Genomic DNA, 26,800 nt, shown 5'->3' on the forward strand with positions numbered 1-26,800 from the left:
ATGTTCACTGAATGTACGCCCGAAGATAACAACGTCGTCAAGATAACACATACAGATGTTCCACTTCAGGCCGCGCAGAATGGTGTCCATGAATCTTTCAAATGTAGCGGGCGCGTTACATAGACCAAAAGGCATCACGTTAAATTCATATAGTCCATCCGGAGTAACGAAAGCCGTCTTTTCTTTGTCCATTGAATGCACAGGTATTTGCCAATAGCCTGAGCGTAAGTCTATGGACGAAAAGTAGGATGCTGAATGGAGGCAGTCTAGAGCGTCATCAATGCGTGGGAGAGGGTAGACATCTCTCTTTGTGACGGAGTTTAGACGGCGATAGTCCACACAGAATCTCCAGGTACCATCCTTCTTTTTGACTAGAATCACGGGAGCCGCCCAAGGACTCGATGATTCTCGAATGACACCCTTCTGCAGCATATCACGCACTTGTTCATCAATTATCTTGCGCTCAGACGGCGACACTCGGTAGGGTTTCTGGCGGATGGGCTGTGCTGTTCCCGTGTTTATCCTGTGGAGAATCCGAGACGCGGGAATCGAGGGCGCATGGTCATGGGAAAAATCGAAAATCGCCACGTATTTCGACAAAACGTCCAGAAGCATGCGGCGTTTGTCAGTAGTAAGTGACTTGTCGATCATAGGTAAAAGTTTTGAATCGGCCGTAGAAGTATTGGCTGAGGCCCCACCTGGAGCATCACTGAGGGCAGCCACTGCCATCGGTGAGTATGTTTTGAACTTGGCAAGCTTCAGTCCTCCTGGTAGAACCACCGACTCAGCTGAACAGTTTACCGCCCATAGTCCTGTGCGTCCTTGAACGAGTGACACTATGCAATGCGGCACCAATGTGTTCTTCTTAATGCAACTGAGATGAAAGGGCTCCACTAATGCGTCGAACGCACTGTCACTGTTTTCAATGCGTGAAGAGTATACAGGAACACAGACTGCAGAGAATGCCGGCACAATGCTATCTTCACTGACCCGGAGCGCACCGTGCTCCCTGTCTGAATTCTCTAATAGTTCTCCAGGGGCAGCATCACATATGTACACCTCTCCATTTCTACAATCAACAGTGGCGCCACACATTCGAAGGAAGTCAATCCCCAGGATTATGTCGTGTGTGCTCCTTGGAAGAATCGTAAACTCTGTGACAAACACTTGATCACCCAAGCACACTTCTGCGGTACAGACACCAATGGGACACAGCGAGTTACCACCAACGCCACAGAATGTTGTTGCCTTCTCCCACAAAAACATCACCTTTTGTCCTAAACGGTGTTTAAAAGCAGCACTCATAATCGAAACTGTAGCACCAGTATCCACCAAAGCCATCGTACACACACCATCAACAAAAACTTCTACCTTGTTCTTGAACATCAACACAGACGGGGGTATTTCGTTTTGCAGCAAGTCACCAGCGACCTCACCCCCATCGGCCGCACTGTTTAGTTTTCCTGATGTGGTGACGATGGGCGGCGCCGTGGCGATGGAGACCGGTGGGATCGAGGCGCAGGAGGTGGCGTCACACTTCGATCAGAGGCAGGGGAGTTGTTGCGCCAGTGTCCGTGCCAGAAGCTGCTGCCGGGTCTTGAGTCGGTGGGCCAGTGTCCTTGAAAAGGTGGGACAGCAGGTTTATCGGTCAAGCTTGTCCACTGATCATAGCGTGGTATGCGCGAACGATCGCAATACCTCGATATGTGACCAGTCAGACCACAGTTGTAGCACACAGGCGCAGGACGAGGTCGTCGCCGTTCTTCGAAGTGTTCACGTCTGCGAGCGTTCGCGTAAGCCCGAGATTCAATGAAATCAGTTGTCGGTGGGTGGTATGGGCGTACGGAACGGAAACGTTGAGGGTACTGTGATCGCTCGTAAAAAACCGGACTTGACTGCTGAATACGCCGAGGCCCTGCAACCTCCGTTGCGTTGACGGATGGATGTTCATAAACTGTAAGCTGTGGGGCAGTGGTGTCCTGCGGGAAATAGGATGGAGACGTGGCAGCTGCCCGTTCACGTGTCATTTCGCCATGTCTGAGTAACTCTTCCCGAACAATTTGGCGGATGGTTGCCGAAAGGTCACCAGTTGAGGCCGCTTCTATGCTGGCTACTGAGGTGACATTTGCCAGACGACCAAACTTAGGCGCTATTCTGCGCTGCTTCAGGGTTTCAAACGTGCGGCAGTGCCGTACAACGTCAGACACTGAAGTCAGGCTTTCCCTGCTAATAAGGAAGTTGTAAACATCTTCTGCAATTCCCTTCAGCAAATGCCCCACCTTGTCCTCTTCCGACATGCTGGAATCGACTTCCCTACACAGCCTCAAAATCTCTTCAGTATACACGGTGCAGGTCTCACCGGATAGCTGGGCCCTCTGTGCAAGACTCTGCTCGGCAAGCTTCTTTTTTGCAGCTGAGTTGCCGAAACACTTCTTGATTTCTTCAACAAAGCGTTCCCATGTTGTCAGAATATCTTCATGGTTCTCATACCAAACGAGGGCAACATCAGTGAGGTAGAAAACAACGCGTGACAGTTGGGAGGCAGCATCCCATTTGTTGCAGTTGCTTACTCGCTTGAAATGTTTGAGCCATGAGTCCACGTCGTCATTGGCCCTCCCGGAGAAGGTTCGTGGCTCTCTGTGATACGGCCAAGAACTGCTGGGGACTGGTTCCCGAGCTTCTGTTTCGTCAGGCATGATGGCCAAAGAAGGAGGCAGGCCGGCGAGGCGACGACTCCGGCGAAATCCGAGGGGTAGCGGTCCCGTCGTTGGTTCCTATACCCAGCACCTTCCACCACTCTGTTACGACCTCAGTAGGCGTCTGGGGGTTTATTGATACACGGTTCGAGGGACGAGCCGTATCGGCGCAGGCAGATGATGATCTTCTTCTTCCACACCCCTTGCTTCTTTTTCCTTCTTCGTCCGGCACATACGTGGCGTAACAATATTAAGTGGACAAAATTTAAATTCGTCTGTGAGGTGATGTTACCAAATTATTCTTTTTTAGTGATTGGGATTAATTTTTGTCACGAAATAGCCCCGGGAGCGGCCGCGTCAGCAGCACGTGTAAGTGAGCTCTGCACATATCTGCCTATAACTTTAGCAATTTTGGTTCTAGGAGGGTCACAGTGGTGTCTATTTGTTCGTGAAGATACAAGGAGTTCAACCGCTACAAATACTGCTATTACAAACGAAAATTTTAAATTTTAGAAGCGGAAAACAGTGTGAATCTGTGTAAACAACAACAGTCAGACCACGTGTTTTTTGCGATCGCTTGTAGCTTCGTTAATACTCTACCGGGAAACTTCTTACTTATAACGTTGAAAGTCCTTAAGGTAGATCTGACGCTACCGAAGTTTGATCAGGCTAGGTTTAATAGTTCTAGAGTTATTCCGCAATCAAAATTAAGCCTAATCACTAAAAAGATTAAATTGGTAATATCACCTCACAAACCCATTTAAATTTTGTCCGCTTAATATAATAATAAACCGCACCCCATAGGCTACCAGGAGGCCCAATTTTGTACACTCTAGGCCCTTAATTAAGGTGGTAATCAGCAAAAAGCTCATTTCATTAAACAAATTTTCAAAAGAAGCTAAAAACGCCACCGAAAAATAGCTAATATCTTCTTTTAGAACACAACAGTGTGGTTCTTTCCGGGTAAAAATAATTTTGCTAGCTTAAGGTAACCGCAAGATACAGAGTTAGAAAGAATATAACGAAAACCGCTAATAAACGTGTGGCGCCCGCGTCTTCCCTCGCTCAGAGGAGGAGGGTGGCTCACTGCTCGGGAGAAAGGTACGCCCGTCAGATCAAAGTCTTGAACCACGTGTTTTTTTCCCTTACGATCGCTTTTAACTTTGCTAATAACCTACCGGGAAACTTCTAACTCATACAGTTGAAAGCCCTAATTGTAGACCTGTTGCCGCTCAGGTTTCATCAGGACAGGAGTAATAGGCATCAACAATACTTTTTCTTAATCAACCTATGCACCCTCCGCTAGGCGACGCCACTGTTACAGCTTGGCGGGCTTGAGCATGGAAGAACTATACTACTAAACTAAAACTCGTCATCTGTAACGGACCATTGTGGCTTGGTGATTAGCCCCCACTATCATGCTAAGATCACAATGTAACTTTGTAATAAGGAAATACGGTAATGTGGCGACAATTTTTAGGCATTTATACGGCGCTCGCACGTATAGTTGGACTTCTGGTCTTGAAAGGAAAGAAGAAGTGTCTCTTTAGAAGAACGCTTGTTTCTGCGCTCTGTATCTTTTAGTGAAATCATCGGTCTTTTGAGGTGCCTCGCCTCCCCGTCTTGCGGTGATGGCCGTGGAGCATGCCAGAGGCCCGCCTGGTCACAGGTCCTCACACCCGCCAACCACAAGGAAGTGAGCTGGCTCTCCCAGTGACACTGAGGACATCGATCTCAATTATATGTCCGAAGACGACACATCCGATGACAGCTTTATACCTGTCCGGGGTAAGAGGGTGAAGGGAAGGACGGCGAATACAGCAGCATCAGCTCCTGCAAGCACAGCGACTGTGCATTCAGGGCCTGCGCGCTGGCCGCACGTCATCATCTTCATGCCCGAAGATCCATCAAGCAACCTACGGCTTCTGAACAGGCAAGCCCTTTCCGTTGCTTTCGAACGTACGGTGCCACATCTAATTAACGACATACGAGAAAACCCAAGGAAGAACATTCTCGCCGTAGGCGTGCACGATGTGAGTGCGTTAGGACAGCTGCAGCAATTGACTGAGCTAGGCGGCATTAAAATGCGCCCCTTTATCCCGATGGGTGATAAATCAATTGCCGGTGTAATTTATGACATCGACATTGCCATTCCTAATGCTGACTTGTCTACCCTTATCAAGCCAGCAAAGGACGGAACTGTCATGCAAGTGCGGCGCCTTGGAAATACGCGCTGCGTAAAAGTGTTTTTCAAGGGAGATTGCATACCATCTCACGTTAAAGTTGGACATTTCTGACATCCGGTTCGACCATTCATCCAAAAGCCACTTCAGTGTCATCAGTGCTTCAGGCTATGACACGGTAAGGGCGTATGCTCCAACCTACAACTTTCTCCCCGCTGCGCTGAACCTCATGCTGAAGACGCCTGTTGGAAAACTGCTTTGAAGTGCGCCAACTGCGGTGGTCCTCAGGCTTCCTCGTCAAAAGACTGTCCTCAAATCCAAAAGGAACGCGCGGTTCTCAGACAAATGGCCCGAAATAACTCGACACACAGGGAGGCAGCCGAAGTAGTCCGGCGTCGGCGTCGGTGGCGGCATCATCGAAAGTTTTCAAAGAATTCCCGAGACGCTACTTCCCACTTTTTAGCGGTTCCATCCAGTAGCGCCGCGAAAGGGCCCACCACTTCTACGAAAGAAACAGAGAAGCCTCCTTCTCTGGAGGAATGGCCCACGCTCCCGACGCGCTCTTCTGCCAAGGAACCTCTGCAGGTGGTGGCCCCACCAGAGCCGTCTCCAGCCATGGAAGATTTGAGTAAAAGTGATCGTCAAGTGATCTCGGTGCTGCGTTCCCTCATAGAAGCCATCCGAGCGATATTAGTCGACATGAAGACACCATCTGCTCGAAGCGTACTTGGATTATTGGACGCCCTAAGCCATGTGGATGATTCTCTCAACTAAAAAGATGGCTACTCACACCTCATCATTTCTTAAAGAAGTCAAGGCTGCATTCGTCATCCAATGGAACGCCAGAGGACCAAAATCACGCCTTTCAGATTTTCATCAGTTTGTGTTTATCAACGTCTTTCCAATCATCGTCATTTGTGAACCCAATTTGTCGAAACCAATAAGACTGTCGGGGTACGAAGCTGTCATGTCTTCAACGGACGGTGCGTGCAGCAAAATCACTGTCTTCGTTCGCCGTGAACTGACGTATGTTGTGCAACCAATTGCACCTCACGATGACAATCAGTATGTCTACATCACTGTGAAAAAGGACAAACTCATGTTTACTCTCATAGGCGTTTATATATCGTCGTCGAACAATCTCGATTCCAGGAGATTAGCGGGTATCTTGAGAGTGTGTCCTGCACCATGGGTCATCATGGGTGATTTCAATGTGCACAATGACGCATGGGGAAGTACGCGGACAAATGCAAGAGGACGCAGGTTAGCAAACATCGCCTACAATTATGGCCTTACTCTCCTGAACGACACTAGCCCCACTTTTCTTCGAGGGGTGACATACGGCAGCTGTCTCGACCTTGCCTTCGTCTCCAACTCCCTCGCGAGATACGTTAAGTGGTTTCCAGATGTTGATACACGAGGAAGTGATCACATTTCAATCTACCTTAACATCAAAGGCTTGTCTAGTTATGGTCCATGGAGGACCATTCAAGCAGTCCAATGAACCAACTTCAATCTGACATAGAAGATGCTTGCAGTGATGGCCTACAATCTGGGTTAGAGCAAACAATTAAGAGCACAATGCAAAACGCCACTCGCACGGTGACGATCTCTTCCACACGAAACGACTTTGATATAGAGCTGGAGCGACTCCGAGCACTTCGACGCCGAATGGAGCGTCGGTATCGGCGTACAAAATCAATTCACAATATAAGGGTAGTCAGGAGGATGCAAAAGAAGACCCTGTGTTGCATGATTAGATTAGCGTCGGAACGATGGACAGCGTTTTGCCAGTCACTAGACCCTCGCAAGCCACTCTCACACATTTGGAAAACGGTGCAAGGTCTGCGTCACCATATGAAACAGCGTTTTGAATTCAAAGTGCTCGCGCTATTGCAGTGGATGCAAGAGATCGATGTCGCAGAAGATTTCTGTGCGCAGATCGCCAACCAAGCCACTCGTCCAGATTCTCCAACGAGAGGTGACATCCCCCGTTCCTGTGACTACCACATGGACCTCCCTTTTACAATGGAGGAGCTCGAGGCGGCACTGGCTCTCTGCAGGCGTTCAACTTCTCCGGGCCTAGATGGTATTCCGTACCAAGCCTTGTGAAACCTTGGGGAAGGTGAAGGAGAGAACTGTTGAGCCTCTACAACATCTCGTGGCAGGACGGCAATGTTCCTGATGACTGGAAAGTAAGCCACTTGTTACCCATCTTGAAGCAGGGCAAATCCCCACTCGAACTCACCTCATACAGCCCAATAGCACTGGCCATCTGCGTAGGGAAGATACTGGAACGGATGATACTAGGCCGCCTGCAGTGGTATCTTGAATACTACAAGATTTATCCGAATTCAATGGCTGGTTTCCGACGCGACCACTCTTCTATTGACAATGTCGTTGATCTAGTTTCGTGCGTTCAGCACGAAAGATTCTGTAAGCGACTATCTGCAGATTTTTTTCTAGATGTGAAAGGCACTTATGATAATGTACTACATGAAGTAATTTTGGGTGCTCCTGCGGTGGTTGGTCTTGGTGGTCGAGTCTTTCGGCGGATTTCGAGTTACCTGGCTGCAAAATCATTCTTTGTGTTAACAGAAGATGGCCCAACTACGCGAAGCTATACTTCCAGGGGTGTTCCTCAAGGCGGAGTTCTTAGCCCGACGCTATTCAATGTTGCACTAATTGGCCTTGCTGAAATACTGGCCAAGCACCAATAAAATCTCAATATACGCAGACGACATCTGTGTCTGGACTTCGGCAGTCACACGTCCTCAGATACGTTCCCGGCTTCAAAAAGCAGCAACTATTATTGCCAACTACTAGCATATAACCAGAAGAGTGCGCGCTGGTAGCCTTCACTCGCAAAGCAAGGACCCCTTATGTCATCTCAATCTGCGGGCGACCGATTTCCTACGCCAAAACCCACTGGTTTCTGGGCATCATTATTTATAGGGACCTCTGTTGGAGTCCGCATGTGACTTATTTGAAGAAGCGCCTGACCGCTATTTCCCAACTGTTCAAGTTCATGGCAGGAAAGACGTGGGGGATGTCAGTAGACGCAATGATGGAGCTCTACAGAGCCCTGTTTCTCAATTTCCTCAGATATAGCTTACCCGTGCTTAGCAATACCTGCAAGACCAATGTTCGTGTTCTACAGGCAGTACAAGCCCAAGTGCTGAGAGTGTACCTTGGTCTGCCCAGATGTACGTCAACAGAAGCAACAATTGCAATTGCTGGTGACTATCCGATACAAACTCACATTGTTGCAGAAGTCCTGAGAACACACATCAGACACTTCGCACATGCTCCCTGTCATCCCCTTGCACTGTTGCCTTCAGAGAGTCGCCAAGCATCGTTCACCAAAATGATTGTGAAATACAACGATAAACTTCCCTTGGGCTTCACTTCTGCATCTAAACCATCCATAACCCCTTGGTGTCTTATTCGACCCACAGTGCATCTTAGTGTACCAGAGATCCGGATGAAATCTGAGCTTTCGTCGCCCGTGCTGAAACAACTGTCTCTTCTTCTTTTTCACGAGAAAAATTCAGACGGAATACATGTATACACCGATGGTTCCATGAACCGCCAGTGTTCGTCAAGGGCAGTAGTTGTCCCAGCAAGAGGTGTTACCATCAGCTTTAGGACTGACCACTCCATGGTATCTACAGCAGCGGAACTAGCTGCTTTGCACGCTGCACTTTGTGTGGTCAATCGGGAACCACCACAACAACGGTCGATTTTCAGCGACTCAAGGGCTTCTCTACAATCTGTGCTTTCAGCACTGCATCGCGGGCCATACGAACAGTTTGTTTTCGAAATTCAATGCCTTCTCCACACTTCACACGAGAAAGAGCATCATGTGACGCTTCAATGGCTGCCACGTCACTGCGCCATTATAGGGAACGAACATGCCGATGCTTCCACGCGGGCAGCCCTTGAAGGAACACGAGAAGAAGTCATACCACTTTCGCGGACCGATGCGGCCAGTAATCTTCGACGACTTGTGCGTGAAATCACGTTTTCACTATGGTGCCCACTAAGCATCGATACGAATCGTCAACACCACCTATCCTCTTTGATGGCTCTCCGCATGCCCACTGGACTCGACCGAAGAGAAGCCACCCTTCTTCATCGCTTATGGCTAGGAGTGGCATTTACAAAATCTTATTCCTTTGTCATAGGAATGGCCGACAACGCTCTCTGCGATGCCTGTCAGTACGAAGAGACGCTACACCTTATCCTGTGTGAGTGTCCGTTGTATGAAATCCAAATACAGTAACTGGCATCCGCTTTGGCGTGCATCGAGAACAGCCAAATGTTTGTGGACACTATTCTGTCAAGTGCCCGAGAGAAGACATTGCAACAGAAGGCAATAAAGCTCTGTTGAAATTCCTACGCGACACGGACTTGAACAAGCGGCTGTAACAGCAATGTCACACACCACGAAAGACAGACTGGACTATGACTGAGTGTGTGCGCGTGTGCTGCCGAATGTGCTGTGTTTCTCTCTTCTCTCTCAGCTCTCTATCTTTCATCTCCCCCATCCCTCTCCCATGCGCAGGGTAGCAAACCGGCTGGCTATAGGCTGGTTAACCTCACTGCCGTTCTTTTCCCCCTATTTTCCTTTCTTCCTTCCTTCCTTCCTTCCTTCCTTCCTTCCTTCCTTCCTTCCTTCCTTCCTTCCTTCCTTCCTTCCTTCCTTCCTTCCTTCCTTCCTTCCTGGTCTTGAAATCATGGATACTCCACTGTGTTGCCTTTTCATTTTTTTATTTTAAGTTGTTTCAAAATACTTTTCACAAAAATGCTTCCAGCGCAAGCCCCCACTCATTACCGACTTTTGAAATAAACATGCCAAACTATGCATTTCATTAATGTGGCGCTGCAGCACTTTTTGAGCATGGTCAGAAAGCGCTTCCGATCAGTAGTTCAGGCTCCCGACGACACACGGGCCAAATAATATTGCGCAGCACGCGGCCTTGAATACACAATAATATATCAGTCAGCAAAAAATTGCTTTCTCTTTTCTTGACAAACCACGGAATAAGCCCGAAAATCACTCGTAGTAAGCCCATCTATCAGCCATTGGCTGATTTGACGTGGCGCGCTCAGTCGTTACAGATATTGCCATGGGAGGCCGCCACTTGACCACGCGTGCGCGCACGATCACACTAGCAACGCCACGCATTTGAAGAAAAAAAAGAAAAAGTGCTCGAGGTAATGAGGTGTGCGTGGCGTTTTCCTTTGCGCCTTCAATCCCTTCCTGATTAGCTTTCAGCGCTTTTGTCGGGGCGAGAGAAGAGAGAATGAAATCACTGCATGGGACAAATCATTGTAACTCCACTCGCACTGGATGAATTTCAAAAATTTTTGCACGTTTTAATTCGTGAGGCAATAAGCTCTTCCAGCGAGTTCATTCCTTGGGTACCTAAAAAACGGATTCAGGGCCCCTTTAAGTTTTCCGCGGAGCTTTCGGAATATGCAACCACAAGTCTGAAAATATTGTGACGTGGGTGACCACTGTTGCGACCATGTACACGTTCATAAAGATGGCCAGCATTATGAAAATGTGTTATATTAATAGTAACTTCATTTGCGTACATTTCTTAGAAACATACTATTCTACTATTTCCCCGGAGGTTGTCTTTTCCTCTTCTAGGCAATAACCATCTGCGCACTTCTGGAATGAAACAGATACCAATATAAAACAAATTAGGAAGTACAGAGGAGAACAATAACCACATCATCAGAGTATAAAAACGTGCTCACTTAGGTTATGGAGATCTGATTTGGGCCATTTTTACGCTAGCCTTTACGACTTGCCAATACCGATTGCGTCTTTCGAAGCACATGCTACGTTTTTTTTCTTTTCTCGTCTAAATCCACATGAAGAGTTGAACACAGCAGAGCGCAAGTCTTTCAAGTGAAAAGTGCGTATGAATATACGTATGTTTGTCTTATAAACAACACATAATTACACTTCTACAGACATTCTAGAACATAAACACAAAAGGGGCGAAAAAATACAAAAACAGTCATGGTTTGTTTCATTCTTCTTGTGTTTTTGTGTCCCTGTACTAAATCATATTGTATTCCAAAACCAACTAGCATAATTAGAGACCTTCTTTCACCCTGCCCATTACCTGAGTAAGATCGAAGGCATTACAGGAGGTCCCATTTTCTTCCTTTAGCCATTCCTCTCTTGTGGCAGCTTTTGTGACGGAGTTTACAAACAGGCAGCTATACTTGCAGAAGTTACTTCCCTGCAGAAAGAGGAAAATGCATGTTGCAACATCGTGTCCTTCTTCGTCGCCTACACTACATTTCTCGAAACTTCACAGTACGTGGCTGAAAAGGATTAAGTGGGGAGCGTCTTACGAGTCCGGGCTGTCCTATGCTATCGTATGGTGGTACCGTTGGCTCTTCGCGACATTTATACTCTCCCACTACGCTTCATTTCTTGAGTACCGAGAGCGCACTCTCACCAAAGAGAAGTTTACTTCCTCTTATTCTGCGAGAGCATTGATGACCATGATCACTCATCATCAGTATAAAGAATTATGTAAACAAGCTACTTTGTTCTTTTTCTCTTTTTGTAAAAATCAAGTGAAAAGGGGTAGCCATCGCCAAGTAATGGCAAAAACTCTCTCGTTTGTTTCGTACTTCAATAAGAAAAAACAGGTACTAGTGCACTTAGCGTAACTTGAGCAAAACTACGTATAAAAGTAGCAAAAAAAAGGAAGCAAGAGTGAAATAGAAAAAGTGAGAAAGGGTAAACATTCGAAAACATAGAAAGAGCAAGAAATAGAAAAGAATAAGTAAAGAAAAACGAAGAAATGAGAATTGTAAGCAGATAAAAATACTGGGGGAAAGCAGGAAACATGAAAGGAAAGAATAATTGAAAAAACAAAACCGAAGAGGAACATAGAAGGCTTCCCAGCACCGCATTTTTTTTCAAGATAGATGGCCATAATTAAAAAAAAGTCTTATATCATATTTACGAGGCACTATAAAACATTAAAAACAACAACAGAGTAGGTACACTGATCCAGTAAAAAGTTGTACATAAGAGCATCAAATTACAATAATAAATAAACAAACAAGCACAGATGTGCTCTATTTTAGTACCGGTCGACCACGATTATTTAATTTGGCGCCACTTTTTATGACTGCGCCTCACTGACGACGGGAAAGCTTCACACCATAATCAATGAAAGCAGATGTACTATTTTAGTGAAAAGAGATAATCTTCTCAGCGCAAAAGTGATTGCACGGCATGGGTTGCATTTTTGTCTGTTCAGAAATAAAACACTGAGAGCTTTGTTTTTTTTTTGTAGGCCTGTTTGAGGTCTAGAACTAGAGATGACACGTTTCGACTACGTATATATGTTTGTCGTTAATGGAAAACCACCATAGAATGGGTGACAATGAGCCCTTATATAATATTAGGAACATAGATACATTTAAAGTGCAAACCATAAAGCGCCTCTTGCGATTAACGCGAGGCTGATGGCAGATGCCTCCCCCCCCCCTCCCCGTATAAAGGTGAACATGTCCCAGACGTCTGCCTAGTTGAGATAGGAATAAGATAGTTAGAAAACTTCAATCATATTGTTACGAGTAACTTATTTATGAAATTATATACGATGGACCACGCTCGGTGAACAAGATGGCGACAGTTCATCAACAACCAGCAACCGACGTCGTCTTCCTCTTTCATGAAGCAAGGTTGTGGCGGCTGTTGTGTATCAATATATTGTATTCAGAAACCCGACGTTTCTAAGCCGGAGCGGCCTCCTCCTCAGGGGCAAGAAAAAATAACCGCCAACTCTTTTAGCAGCACGCCTTCAAACCATAAAGATACCATCTCAACCATTTTACAGTGTTGGTATTGATCTCTTCGGTCATTTATCTATATCCACCAGAGCCAACAGGTGAATAGCTGTTGCCACCGACTACACGACTCAGTATGCGATCACGCGGGCTAGGCTTACCAGCTGTGCTACCGACGTCACTGACTTTCTCCTCGAAGACGTCGTACTTGTTCACGGCTCTCCTCGACAGCTGATTGCAGACTGGGGTTGATACTCTCTATCAAAGGTAGTCCAGAACATACTGCACTCTTGCGCTACCAAACCCAAGTTCACCACTGCGTATCACCTGCAGACCAACGACCTAATAGAGTGGTTCAACAGAACGCTTACGGACATGCTCACCATCTACGTTTTGCCAGATCATCGTGACTGGGACGGAGCTTTGACGTTCGTAACATTTGCATACAATACGTCTCGTAGTGACTCTACAGGCTTCTCTCCATTTTTTCTCCTGTACGAATGAGAGCCCATGCTGCCTTTTGACACGCTCCTTCCGCCTATTTTCGATACATCAGAATACGCCCGTGAGGCCATCGCTAGGGCTGCAGAGGCAGGCGAAGTTGCCCACCTTCGAAGCAACGATGCATCTATGACGCTCGCCACCATGATGTCCACTTCAAGCCATGTGACGTAGTTTTAGGGGCGAAGATCCTAAAGGCGTGAGTCTGCCCATCCCTTGTGTGTATGTATGGGACCGCCTATAGTTATCCTTTGCCAACTGCCCGATACTTCGTCCTTGCAAGCATCCTATTGTGCCCCATCACCAATCCATCACTTCATCGATTATAAAGCAAATACTGTTGAGAAGTACCCAACATGAAATGCAAGATGGTCGTGTGTCAGGTGCGCGTTAAAGAGCCACTGACTGTTCCACTGAGTCCATTCCTTGTTTGTAGGTAACCGCCTATATTTTCACCTTTGCAAACTGCCCAGTACTTCATCCTCGCAAACGTCGATTGAAGACGTGTTAGTCCCGCATTTCATGACGTAGTGGGCGATATTCAAGGATGGTTCACTGTTTAGCGATGAAACCCTCCAGCGCTTCGCCCCGCTCATCATCATTCACGTGGATAAGCTTTTATTCTTTTCCTTGGAGACCGTAACGGCATGTTGGTCTTTGCGAGAAGTTTCTCCATACTCTAATCAAGTCACCGACTTTACGTACGAAGTCGAACCTCTGGACACCACCACATCCGATCACCTGATATTGGTCAGGTCACGCGACTAAAGCCGTTCCGCTCAAACCACTTGAGCACCGGGTCGGTGCCTTTGCGCTGGGAGTGACGCTATGAAGTGCTGTCGGATATCAGAAATGACAAATACGATGCTCCCTGATATTCGCGTGGACTAGGATCTGCCTTGTGTGCCTGGCGTTAGGTGTCTGTAAATATATTCAACAACGTCGTTTTCTCCCCGTAACAATATAGACGTTTACGCGCACCACTTTTACTACGATCTTCGGAGAAGGATATAGTGGAAAGTTAGGATAGTTGTTATCAAGTATAATGGGACATGGTTACTAACATAAAAGAAGATCGAGAGCATAATAAACATGGGACCTCACCATAACATGTTTCCGCTTTCTTTCTACGCATCCCCACCTCACTTAACGCTCGTAACCATAATCCACCATTGAGATCATCCAACAGATGTAAATGTTCCCTAAAAGTGTTTTATTGCACTTGTAAAGTACCACATGGATTGATTTCGCAGTATCATATAACTTCTTGGAATGATCTTTTTTACCTGTCTTACGTAGTAGTACTCGCCCTGTTCCTTTAATTTATCACACTTTCCATTTCTTCTCCGTTCAACATCTGGGTCTACCGATGGACCACGTGACGGTTTATCAAACAAGCACGTGGCCTGAAAGCTCCTGCATCAAGACATGAATTCAGAAGAGCGAGAATTAGAATTTACTTCGTATGAAGATTACTAACACGTTCTCTTTCATGAAATAAGTGACGAAGGGCGAAAAGAAATATGCAAGCAATAGTACAGAGTCTAAAATGTCTTAACCAGAGTTGTTCGGAAGATAGCGTAATAATAAATAATAAATAGGCATCAACAAAACAGTTATTTCCTCTAGAAAAACAGCATGAACGTCCACTTATTTTGGTAATCACATATAACACGTTATGTCACGCGAAATATTCGTGCTAAGCAAACTACAGCAGAAGATAAGCGATCGTTGCTGATGGATAGATGTCTAGATGTCTTGCAGTACAAACAACCTAAGACAAGGTCACAATAATGTGTAACCTCCACGTAACACTATCTAGCTCTTTTTAGGAGAGCGGTATAGCTGTGTGCCACTTTTTACTGTGTTTAAAGCATTCGCAATAAAAATTAGGAGACCCTAAAGTTTCGCCTTTAAGAGTTGAACGTGGTAGCGATATCCTGTTCCTAGTGCGTACTTCAAACACGTAGTGCATGAAACCTTTTTGAACTTGCTATGCACCCACTATACGTGACCTTAAGCGAATAGGCACAGCAGCGTGTTTGCTTTTTGTAGTGGGTGGCCGGCTCTAAACCACGAAGTCATTCTGATAATCACATGTTCTGCCAACCGCTGGCAATGGGCGTTTGTACAACGCATCATTTCTGCAATACTTGATGTTGTATTATGAAGCATGTATACAGGAGTCGTGTGTTTGTAAATCATTAGAGTTACTTTCACTGTACTTTCAAGCAAATGAAGTTTTAAATGATAGTCTTTCTTGGGGACCTTCGAGAGGCAAAAATTTTGGTCTGTCTGTCTGTCTGTCTGTCTGTCTGACTGTCTGTCTGTCTGTACCCTTGTCTGTTTGTTTACTCTTACCGGCATCGGGTACTTGAAATGGCCGACCCCATACACAGCGACCACCAATGTTGCTCAAGGTTGAGCGTTCATGCTTGTGCAATTGTCAATTAAAAAGCAAATATTGTGAATGTCTGGGGCATCATAACAACACGCCTATATTCTGCGTATGCATCTCTTACTAGAAAACGCATACATAAGCAATTTTAAGGACCGTAGCACTTATCACGATGCGCTTACCATGCAACGCTTGCACGGAACGGGGAGTGTTTCCAACGCTTTGGTAAGACGAGATGGTGGTGGCACGTACCCGTCGCCTCGCGTTCTACACCTTATCACGTCTGAGACGGGCGCGCACGGCCACGCGCTTTGTTTTCCAAAAAAAAACTGCCAGATGGCGCTCATGTCTCGCGTGTGACGTGACTATATGCGCTCGTTCGCCTCCGCTGCACGCTCGAAGCACTCTTACGCAGCGCCTCCGAAATACCATTCACCAATTTCTTGCGCAGAACATCAAATAAATGTTTTGTTCACTCTCTCCACGCGCAAGACTATCGTCTTTCGACGATATTTGCAGATTGCATGCAGTTATGGGGCTAATTTTTTTTCACTGTGTTCTCAAAGAGACGCGTGTTCGTATATTACAACTTCCGCTGTCACGCTAACGACCTGGGTTCGATCCCTACTTTGACACAGGTTTTATTGACTTTCATTTTATTTGCATTGTTCTCGATTTTTTGGTCACGCAGAAGATGATCTTTCACTCACAACCAACAACGACGACGCTGAGACCGACACCTCACTTTCTGCGAAACGAGCTCTTTATTACTATCATGTTTACACAACAGTCCCAATTGGAACTGCACTTATTATTAGTAACACCTACCAAGGTATTCAAAAAGTTTTTTTTTCACAACATTGCGACATATGTCGCGGAAAGCGCATTTCATTTCAAAGCGGCAGCGTTTAAGAGCTGGTTTCGAAAAAATTCCGGCGTCAGCATCGGCGTCGTTGGTTGTGAGCGAATAATCATAATCTTATGCGGGACGGAAAAATCGAGAACGATGCGAATAAAATGAATGAAAAGAAAAATTCTGGATCAAGACAGGGCTCGAATCCAGGTCGTTTGGCTGCAAGTGGGGATCGAACCCGGGGCGTTTGTACGCAAAGCAGATATTCTAACTTACGGCCATGCGTCTGTTCATAAGTGCATTGAAAATAACTTCACTTCCTATGTTCGAAAATGCAGCGAAAGTAACTTTCATGCTTTACAAACACACGCTTCCTGTATACGTGCTTCATATTGCAACATAAAATATTGCCGCAATAATGCATGGCATAAGCGCCCATTGCCAGGGGGCGGCAGAACATACAATTATCATCACGACTTTGTAGTTTGAAGCCGGTCACCCACTACAAAAAGTCACGCACGCTACGGCACCTATTTACTTAAAGCGACGTAGTGGGTGCAAAGCAAATTCGAACAGGTTTCATCCACCAAATGTTTAGAGTACGCACTAGGAGCAGGACATCGCGAACAGGACATAGCTTCAATGTCCCCAGATTTTGAAGGTGCTTTGATGATTGTCGATTATCTACTGCCGTGTAAATAGGACTGAGTGACTGACTTGCAACACGGACATATGTTTATGATACCGATATTATTTACCTTTTTTCAGAGATTCACTATCCGACTTGATTTTGGTTGGTGGTGTTCGCCCTAGTAGGACAGCTATCTCACTGGTACAAGTGGATAACTACAGGATTTATATTTTGGTTGTGTTTTAGGTTATATTTGCAAAAGCAGAGTCATTGCCAGTATGAATAAGGTGCAATTAGTTACATTGTAACAGCGAACTCGCTTTATCCGATGTATAGCTGTGGGAGTAGCCTTCGCGTGTGCTAGGCATAAGTTTAGAGTAGTGGCATCTTAGGGAGTTAGGCAAAACTACTCTGCCTAACTAAGTGCAATAAAGGTTATATTATTAAACAGGAATAGATGGCTTTACTTTTTTAGCTAGTTCTGAGCATGTCAGACCGCATAAGGAATGAGAATTTAACATCAGTGCTGTAGTGCCTCTTTCCATAGTGTTTATTTTGGAAAGCGAAAGCAGGTGTTCACTTAATTAAGACCACTAAAACATAGAGGGTTGCACAAGCTTGTCCTAATTGATCTTTTTGGGCCACAAATGACGAGGTTCCATCGAGAAACTGAACTTGCAACCTCCCTACTTACATTTCAAGCATAAGTATAGAAATATCGGACGTGGTCCACTTTTCGGTAGCTTACCTGATTGCAAAAAAAAAAGTAGTTTGCTCATACTTTGATGACGAAGTCTTTGATGTGCTTAAAAGAGTATTTTGGTTTCCGCGGAGGCAAAGGCTAATTAATGAGGCAGTGATCCAGAAACAGCGAGGTAGTTTTGCTGAACATCGCTGTGAAAAAAAAAGGGACTGCAGCCAGTGAACAGATTGGAATAGTGTAATATGACATGTGAGTCTTTGGCAAATATAACCACCAGCATAATATGTACACTCAGAAGAAGGAGGGGTAGTTGTTGCTCTGTGGCAGATACGGAAGTCAGAATGAGCGAGTACTTTTCAAACTCTATCGTTTCCCCGTAAGCTCTAGGCTTGTCCATTGTGCGTTGTGCGCTGTTATTTGTACGACACAGCCCACGCAAGGTATCCACTACACCGCATGACAATGGCGGTAATTACGGTTAGAAGTAAGCACGTTCCAGACCACACATGCTCCTAATGAAAACAATTTCGAAAGGCAAAGAGGCAACGCCGCCAATAAGTTGTCGCTCCGAAGGTGAGAGCGTGGCATGTGGCTCAACGTATACGCAGACAGCAAACATAACAGAGGTGAGTGCTCGGGAAGCAGCGCCAAAAAGGCAACGCCGACAACAAGTTGCAACTCCGGAGGCCATTGAGCCACCGCTTGCCGCGCCCTTAACTCGGGAGTTGAGGGCACGTGAAGTGGTGGCTCAAAGGCAAGAACATACTTTATATACTGCATGCACGCGTTATCACCCATTTAATTGCGCTAGTGGGCAATGTCACGGGTGATTTACGCTGTGAACACTTACACCATGTTTCTCTCACTTGGCATAATTATTTTATTGGAGATGCGTAGACTTTTTTTTTTCCTCCGTATACAGGGTCAAACGAAGGGTTCACAGAAAATAAACCAAAAACCTCAGGAGCCCACTTCTCGCCGACCAGCAATGGGCCGTCCAGCAGGCCCACGAAGCGGCCGCTAGGTACTCCCTGTCGGTCCCTACGTGGGAGACGCCCGCTACGCGCTAAGCGCGTCCTGCAGGACTGAAATAAAGTTTTTTCATTCCATTACAACAGCACTGATGAGGACTGGCACATGAAAGATATTGATTGCTGAAAATTTGAATTAAGCGCAAGATAAACAAGAACACCATCGAATTGAACCATGCGGTTCCACGCATCCTGACATCTCGATAGCCTGTCAACGTAATCTAGTAGTTATAGATATATCCCCCGACCAAATGCTCGCGAGACAGAATACCTTCCACGTCAACTGCGTATTCGATGGATGGAAAAATTCCCGAATCCTGTGTGTTTAGATCTAGGTGCGCGTCAAAGAACCTCCGGTGGTCGAAAATTTCGGAGCCTTCCACTACGACGACCACCACGGCGTCCAGTATATTGTGGTTTTCAGACATTAAACAACAACACTTACTTCATTGTCTTCTCTTACTTCATTGTCTTCCCGGCACGTGAGTACACCATTGCAACAATAACATAGAACCTAGAACAGTACTTCTGGTAAAGAAAAGCGTGAGACGGACACAGTGCGCAGACTTTACGAACATTGATTTCGTCCGCAATGCTCCCGAGTGTACAGCACGAAAAAATGCCCACTTCATCAGGCTAAGCCCCCTTGTCGCTGCCCATCTCTTCAACGCAAAAATTGCGATGAGAACACTACACGTAACAAGCTTCATCTGATGTGTTGATCCCCACCTAGAGAAAGCGTGAATTATCACATGAGCGATGCGCGGAGGTCTGCTAAAGCCCTGTGCATAACCCCTGCCTTTTTACCCCGCAATTGGCTTCTCTCATATTAAAAAAGTTCAGGTGTGTTTCTTATTCGTTTGAGCCGCATTCATTGGCTTCGCTTTCACTTGGACTTTCACTCAAACACAGGATGACGCATGAGACGATGCTATCCACTTGAACTTCAACGGAACCACACGGTGGCGTCGAAGCTAACAATGACATTGACGGCAAAAATATGTCAAAGTTTTTCTAAAAATTCAATCTCAATTGAAACAAGAATTACTTTATTATCACGTAAAATCTGAGGTTTCGCATCTGAAAACCACGATATCGATTCCGCCGTAGTGGAAGGCTCCAGAAATGTCGACCATCTGGTGTTGATTAACGAGCACAGCACATGGTCCTCCATTGCGTTACGCCTCCATTGAAATGCGACCCTCAGATTTTCCTCTCACGATATTCGGGTAAGCGGCCGAGTACCGGAACAACTGTTCGACCAAGGCAGACAATAAAACTTACTTTAAGAACTTATTGATGTCTTTGATGCTGCACAGTGAGTAAGTTGTTCCAATGCTGCTGACAGAAGGGCTCATCACGGTTTTCCCACTATTTTCGCACGACTTTGCAGTAAGTTCACCATCATGAAATGCTCCGAGGCTGAAAGTAACGGTACATATATGTAGCAGAAAGTTGGTGAATACTTGACCTAACTTTTATCGAATTTTTATCTTTGATTAGTAGTTCTCATAATAAAATGAAGCAGTGGTACTAGAAGAAAATCGCAGTTGAAACATTGCCCTAGAAGGCGGACGGTACAGCTATAGAAATTTTAGGTACTTTTGCATTTCCTTTATGGGAAGTAGTGGTGTGATTAGATGACAAAACGAAACACCTCGATATGATGTATGCCCAATATTGCAGCCACATACGGGTGCCAAAACGTTTATTCGGGGCAGTACAAAAGCCTAAAAGAGCTTTATAAATGAGCACCAAAGGAAATTACTGGTTGCCTGTCAATGGCCACAGCAGAAGCTTATGTACGCCTCACATTGCGTTAACGGTTTTTATTTGACCATTTTGCACCTGGTCTGTGGCATTCGGGTCTAGTGCTTTTCACGAGCCACGCCGTATGTCTGGGAACCATCAAGATTGTTTAAAACTCTTCTGGTAGTAATGCGAGCTCAAAACAAGACGTAGACTTTATTCTGGAACAAACGGGGCCACCAGCAATAGCGATCAAATATGCACTTCTGCATGTATTTAAGTCGACGATCGAACTATATCAACTGCGAGATTCCCGATGGCTGACGATTGCATTGACCGCTACCATGACATAGGTTGACTTGATTGTAAACTGAGTTTCTTTGACTGCGCACAAGTTTGTCCATTGAGAAGGTGCATATTTGCCGATTTTGTTGCAGCTCTCTTCACCGTTATAACCACGTGACAATATTGCGATACGAGCATTTATAGTTAACTGCTGCTATTTATTGTCCATTTATATATAATTGAGAAGTGTTTGAGACAGACACAAAGGCTCATTAATGTCATGCAGTTACTCAGCGCACTAGCACTTATTACTCAGAGTTACTCTGTGCATAAATCAGAGCATTAAACGAAAATGCTCCTTCAAACTTCAATGGAAAAAATTGTGTTACATTTTCGACAATAGTACTAAACCCTAAACCCTCTATTGTGATAGGGACAGCGTCATATGAAAGCGATGCTGCAAATATATAAGTACCCTTAATGTACTTACGCGTGCGATAATTCGTGCGTAATTGTCAGAGCCGTCCTAAGTGCGTCGCCAGTGTCAGAAACGAGGGCCGCCGTCATACTGCCACAGGCCCCTTCACCCCATTTGATTCCTGTTTATAAATAAAAAAAAAACTTGAGGTAACCCTCCAAAAAATAATAAGAAAAAAGTACCAGGCCTGCGTGCAATGCGTCGCACAGTCACAGTGAAGGCTGGAAGAGTGACATTGGATACATTTACCAACATAGGGTCCGCTACCACGAGTGCACCTGCATGACATCCACTATACGTCATAAATCAACATAACTTTTGTGAAGTGGGGAAAGCACGCCATGTGATTATACGTAATTATTTAAAGAGTTACGGTATCCATTACACACCTGTACGCCATCATGTACAGTATCTTGATGTTGCGGCTGATAACAATGGAGAATAATGAGTGAGCAATTTATAATGCGTTGGAAGCATTGAACTGGCCACTCGTTGCACAATTCATGAAGAGTGATGTCTGGTCAATATTCCAGTTGTCTAAAACGCACCATCACACATGTCAACGTGATTCCTTACGTGTATTCGAGATCCCCGTGACAATATCAACGAGGTTTCTGCAGTAAGACACTTTAAAAACGCACTAAAGATCCTACCTTCAACAGCCTTGTTAGGATCATTGTCGTGAGTCATACTGCGCCTACAAAGACAGAAATTAGCACATCAAGCGTTGAGCGAACCGCACAGCATATTGAAAAGTACGTCCTGAAATTATAATAAAATTATGTGTTTTCTAAACTGTTCCCATAAAACATTCAGGTCCTTGCACTAAATGGGTTTTTGTTAGGATAAATATTACAGTCACAAATACAAAAAAACAGACATAAATTCGTTCGAGACAACTAAAAAAAAACAAAGCAAGGAAGTGTTGCTTTTCAAAATGTCCTTTTTATTGAAGCTCGGAGTTCAGCAAATAACGCGTACAAAGTTTCATTCGTTTTCACTAAATAAGTCATCCCACAGCAAATGTTCTTGACATTTGTATAATTATTCTTAACTAATTTTATCACTTATTGCATCCACCTTTGACATGATGAGGTACAAGACGGTTATCCGTAGGGTCGGGCTCAAAAAACTTTGACTTCCTGGTATTTTTGAGCGCGTGTTTACATCGCAGTCAGCTTACATCTCCGGCACTTGTATCACCTCTCCGAACTTCTAGATCTAGATCATGTGTTTACATTTAGCCACTTGCCTGCTGACTGCTTACATCGCAGTCAGCAGGCACGTGCGACTTTTCCGAACGATTTGTTGCGAGGACTCGAACAAAACATGAAGGCATATCTTTACTTCAATTTATTTGTGGAGTTTAACGTCCAAAAACCAACATGTGATTATGAGAGACGCCGTAGTGGAGGGGTCCGGATATTGCGAGCCCCTGAAGTTCTTTAACGTGCACCCAAATCTGAGCACATGGGCCTACATTTCCGCCTCCATCGGAAATGCAGCCGCCGCAGCTGGGATTCGATCCCGTGACCTGCGGGTCAGCAGCCGAGTATCTTAGCCAGTAGAAAACCGTGGCGGGGCCATATTTTTATTCCTTCCAAGTTACTCGAATATTACCGCGATATCGTTAAATAGCTTATTTCGCAAAACTTTCGATGTCGGCATCGGCGTCAGCGTCGGCATCGGCGTCAGTGTCAGCGTCAGCGCATTCGGTAGTAAGTTAAATTCCATCATCTTATGCGCGACCGAAAAATGAAGAACGACGCAAATAAAAAAAACAAATGATAAAAATCCTGGAGCAGAGTGGGGACCAAACCAGGGTTGTTTGGGTGCGAGTGAGTATCGAACCCGAGTGATTTGCGAGGCAAAAAAAATGCAGTGAAAGTAGCTTTCGTGCTCTACGAACACACGCGTCCTGCATACATGCTTCACAATGCAACATAAAATATGGCAGTAATAATGCATGGTACAAGCGTCAATGCCAACGGGCGTCATAATATGCGATTATCATAAAGGCTCCATGGTTGGAAGCCGGTACCCCACCTCAAGAGGCACACACACGCTACAGTGCCTATTCCGCCACGTATAGCGGGTGCATAGCAAATTCGAGAAGGTTTCGTGCACTAAGTGTTTGAAATGCGCACTAGAAACAACATTTCTCTATCTCGTTCAACTCCTAAAAGCGAAGCTTTAGGGTCCCTAAATTTTTCTTCCGGAACACGAAACATTTTTTGAACACTCATTTGCTATGTAGAATGACGACATAGAATGCTTGCCATTAAGAAAATTTATGTGTTGAGACAAAACAACCCAACTTTCTCCATTACACAAACTTTCGTGACGTTTCAATCGTCAGTTGCATAACATGTGCCAGAAACATGCGGCATTGTATCATTACATCACGATGAATTCCTGCGCAAGCGCATTGAGGTTGCTTGGACACCTATCATAGTGTAAGTGCTATATTTATGCATTATAGGGGGGGGGGGGGTACAAAAATGTTCGTTATATTCTTCCTAAATTGTCTGCAATAATCATAGCTCCTAAATTGCGGTAAAAAGTTGCTTTGGGTATTTCGAGTTCTCCCAAGTAAACAATCCATCAACTGAGCCAAGAAATATGACAACATAGGACGTTCCTTCATATCTCTCTCACATTGTGGACGCAATTTACCAAACGTTACAAGCTGTGCTACGGAAAGGATATATATTCAAGGATGTCTTACCCTGTTGTCAACAACACAAAATCTGTGTTCCAGAGTTGTGTATACATGTTTATGTATCTTATAAAACTGCGTAGTGTCGTTTCACTCTTTACTTTCCCGTTATTCCATAATTTAAAATAGAGGGAATCGTTGGCCTATAACATTTATGTCATCAATTTATGAAAGTTTTTGATGCTTATTCTACTCACCGCTTTATTTACTACAAGTTGGGTTAAGTTGATAGATCCAGGAGGTACGAGTTGTCCAAGCAGTCCATTGACCTATGAACATCACGAACACGCCAGTAACACATAAGGGGCACCTGCTTACAAACTGCTGATAGGGAAGAACATCAATTTTTTCGTATAGTCTGCAGGCCTCGTGTCTAAGTACGTTATTATTCTTAAGTTTCACAAATTCTGGCCCCACGTTTCACAATTTTATTTCTTTTTATTACCACTCCACGAGGTGTATTTTCTAATATATTCGTAGTTGTACTAAATAACATTTAGACTGGTGGCATTAGGGCATTTATCGCAAGGTAGAAAACTTATCTTGCGTTTTTCGGCAACCACATTCTGACGAGAACTTCTATAGGTAGCTCCAATTTTAGTGTACAATTTCTAGAATCTGTCGACGAATGCATTACTGCTCTAATGAAACTTAAATGCCGGTAAATAAGAAAGACAATTTGAAGAACGACTAAGTGCAACAACACTGCATTTTTGCCGTGCCTTCTGTAATGGTTTAAGTGCACTGTATTACAAGGACAACACAGAAAGAAAGAGAGCACTTGCGCGCTCTTAGAAATTTTATTGCGTGAAAGAGGACATATATACAGTGAGCATATATAAAAACTACTGTGTAATGAGCCAGCTAGCCCAACTCAGTGCTCGTCAGCTATAAGCCTTTAATCAGAACGGCGACGCATGTTATAAAGCTAGTTTAAAAAGAGCATTCCATGTGATAATACTAGCATCATTTCTTGCGTGCGTACGCAAGCCACAGCAATAAGTAAAAAAAATATTGTTGACAATTTTTGTAACCTTTTTAATGCCTTTTGCAATTTAAGTTCGTAACGGAATTATTTCTTGAAAAGACAGTCAAGGAAAACACAACACGACCACGTTCGTGATATTACACGTGGTTGTGATGACGAAGAATGAAGCTGTCGGGTTGTTAAGGAAGGACCTCTTTACGTGTGAACTCGTGCCTTGAAAATGAAAATGAAATCACAGCTTATACACTCTGTGCACCAATAAGAGTTTCACCGTCGTGAGACAAATCAGCGGTAACGTGAGTCGGCATTTCTGCTTGAAAGATTGACTAATAATTGTTTTCTTTCGAAACTATAATTGTTATTCTTAACAATAGCGATGCGAATTTTCATAATTATTAGAAAAGATAGCTTACCGCTGGCAGGTATCCTATACTTCATTGCGACCTTCGAAGTTCTTAGGTTCGGTCCCTGACAGCGGCGAGTTATCTTTTCGTTTACTTTTTATTTCTTCACTTTTACAATAACATTACTACTAACAACATCCTTTACACTTTCGTTGACATCATTGTCTGCCAATTCTAACTGACATTGCGTTTGCGTTGCCTGTGTTTTAAGCGGTACAGGTTGAAGTCTACGGTGTGCTATCATGGTTCAACTCCACGAAAGCTTGCTATCAGTGCCATATAAAACGCGCCCACCGGCAAGCATTGATTGATTGATATGTGAGATTCGACGTGCGAAAACCACCATATGATTATGAGAGACGCCGTTGTGAAAGGCTGCGGAAATTTCGTCCACCTGAGGTTTTTTAATGTGCACCCAAATCTGAGCACATATATCCCTACAGCATTTTCGTCTCCAACATAAATGCCGCCGCCGCAGCCGAGATTCGATCCCACGACCTGCGGGTCGGCAGCCGAGTACCTTTGCCACTAGAACACTGTAGTGGGGGCGCAAGCATTTGCAGGGGCATAGTGCGTGCCATCATGTCCCCACCATAAACAAGTACACATATATGTGCAGTGCCGCAAACCTCACGTGTGCGCCTGCGAAAGGTGATGGCTGGAAGGCGCTCATTGTTGGCCCCGAGAATTTGGAGTGGCGCCCTCTTGCGTGTTTCGTCAATTGGAGGATTTCACTTTCAACCGCGCTGCATCCGCCGCTGTTCTTGTACGCAGATCGTGTGCTCGAGACGCAAACTTCGTCAAACTAACAGCCTTGCGAGGGTCATCGAACGCCTAGAAGGACTGTTTTGAAGATCAATACTATCTTAATTTAGTTGTGGCCCAATTGACAGGGCCATAAAATCCACCAGATGGCAGAGGAGTGCGCTGAAGCCACCGACTGCATTGCGGGTAAGAAAGTGAAAATATGTGTGCGTGTTCTCGCTCGTTATTTACACTATCGGTCGTACGATACTAATTTGTTCGAGTGTTCTTTTTTTTTCATGTTTCTGTAATCGTGCCGTAATCCAGCATCTATGCAAGTGTGTAGATAAAGCTTGTAAAAGGTGGCGGTGTCTCATTGAGAGCGAGGTGGTATACAACGCAGGCCACATTGCTGAACGCGTGGTCTTGACTGTCAACGGAGACCGCATCACCATCGTGCCCCTCGTCCTGTAAATAAGCGGATTTGCGAAACCACCACACGACGTCTCCGTTTTGATTGACTGCGACGAAGTGGCGAATGCTCGCTGTTCGTGCAAATCAGGATCAGGCTATGTCTACGCGTGTAACGCAACACCGGTGA

The 26,800-nt window shown here is 45.1% G+C and overlaps 1 protein-coding gene across 1 annotated transcript; it reads right to left on the bottom strand.

The window, feature by feature from the left end:
* Window positions 1-8,580: 8,580 nt before the first annotated feature.
* Window positions 8,581-25,814, bottom strand: LOC142769038 (zinc metalloproteinase/disintegrin-like). Its single transcript, XM_075871846.1, has 8 exons — window positions 24,261-25,814; window positions 24,073-24,206; window positions 21,998-22,041; window positions 21,357-21,465; window positions 20,117-20,254; window positions 14,503-14,632; window positions 11,026-11,145; window positions 8,581-10,562 (listed from the first exon to the last, which is right to left on the bottom strand). The coding sequence occupies exons 2-8, from the start codon at window positions 24,117-24,119 to the stop codon at window positions 10,500-10,502; spliced, it is 651 nt and encodes a 216-aa protein (XP_075727961.1). The 5' UTR covers window positions 24,120-24,206; window positions 24,261-25,814; the 3' UTR covers window positions 8,581-10,499.
* Between the last annotated feature and the right edge of the window lie 986 nt (window positions 25,815-26,800).

This window comes from Rhipicephalus microplus, chromosome 8, assembly GCF_043290135.1.
Source record: "Rhipicephalus microplus isolate Deutch F79 chromosome 8, USDA_Rmic, whole genome shotgun sequence".
In the NCBI taxonomy this organism is placed as follows: Eukaryota; Metazoa; Arthropoda; class Arachnida; order Ixodida; family Ixodidae; genus Rhipicephalus; species Rhipicephalus microplus.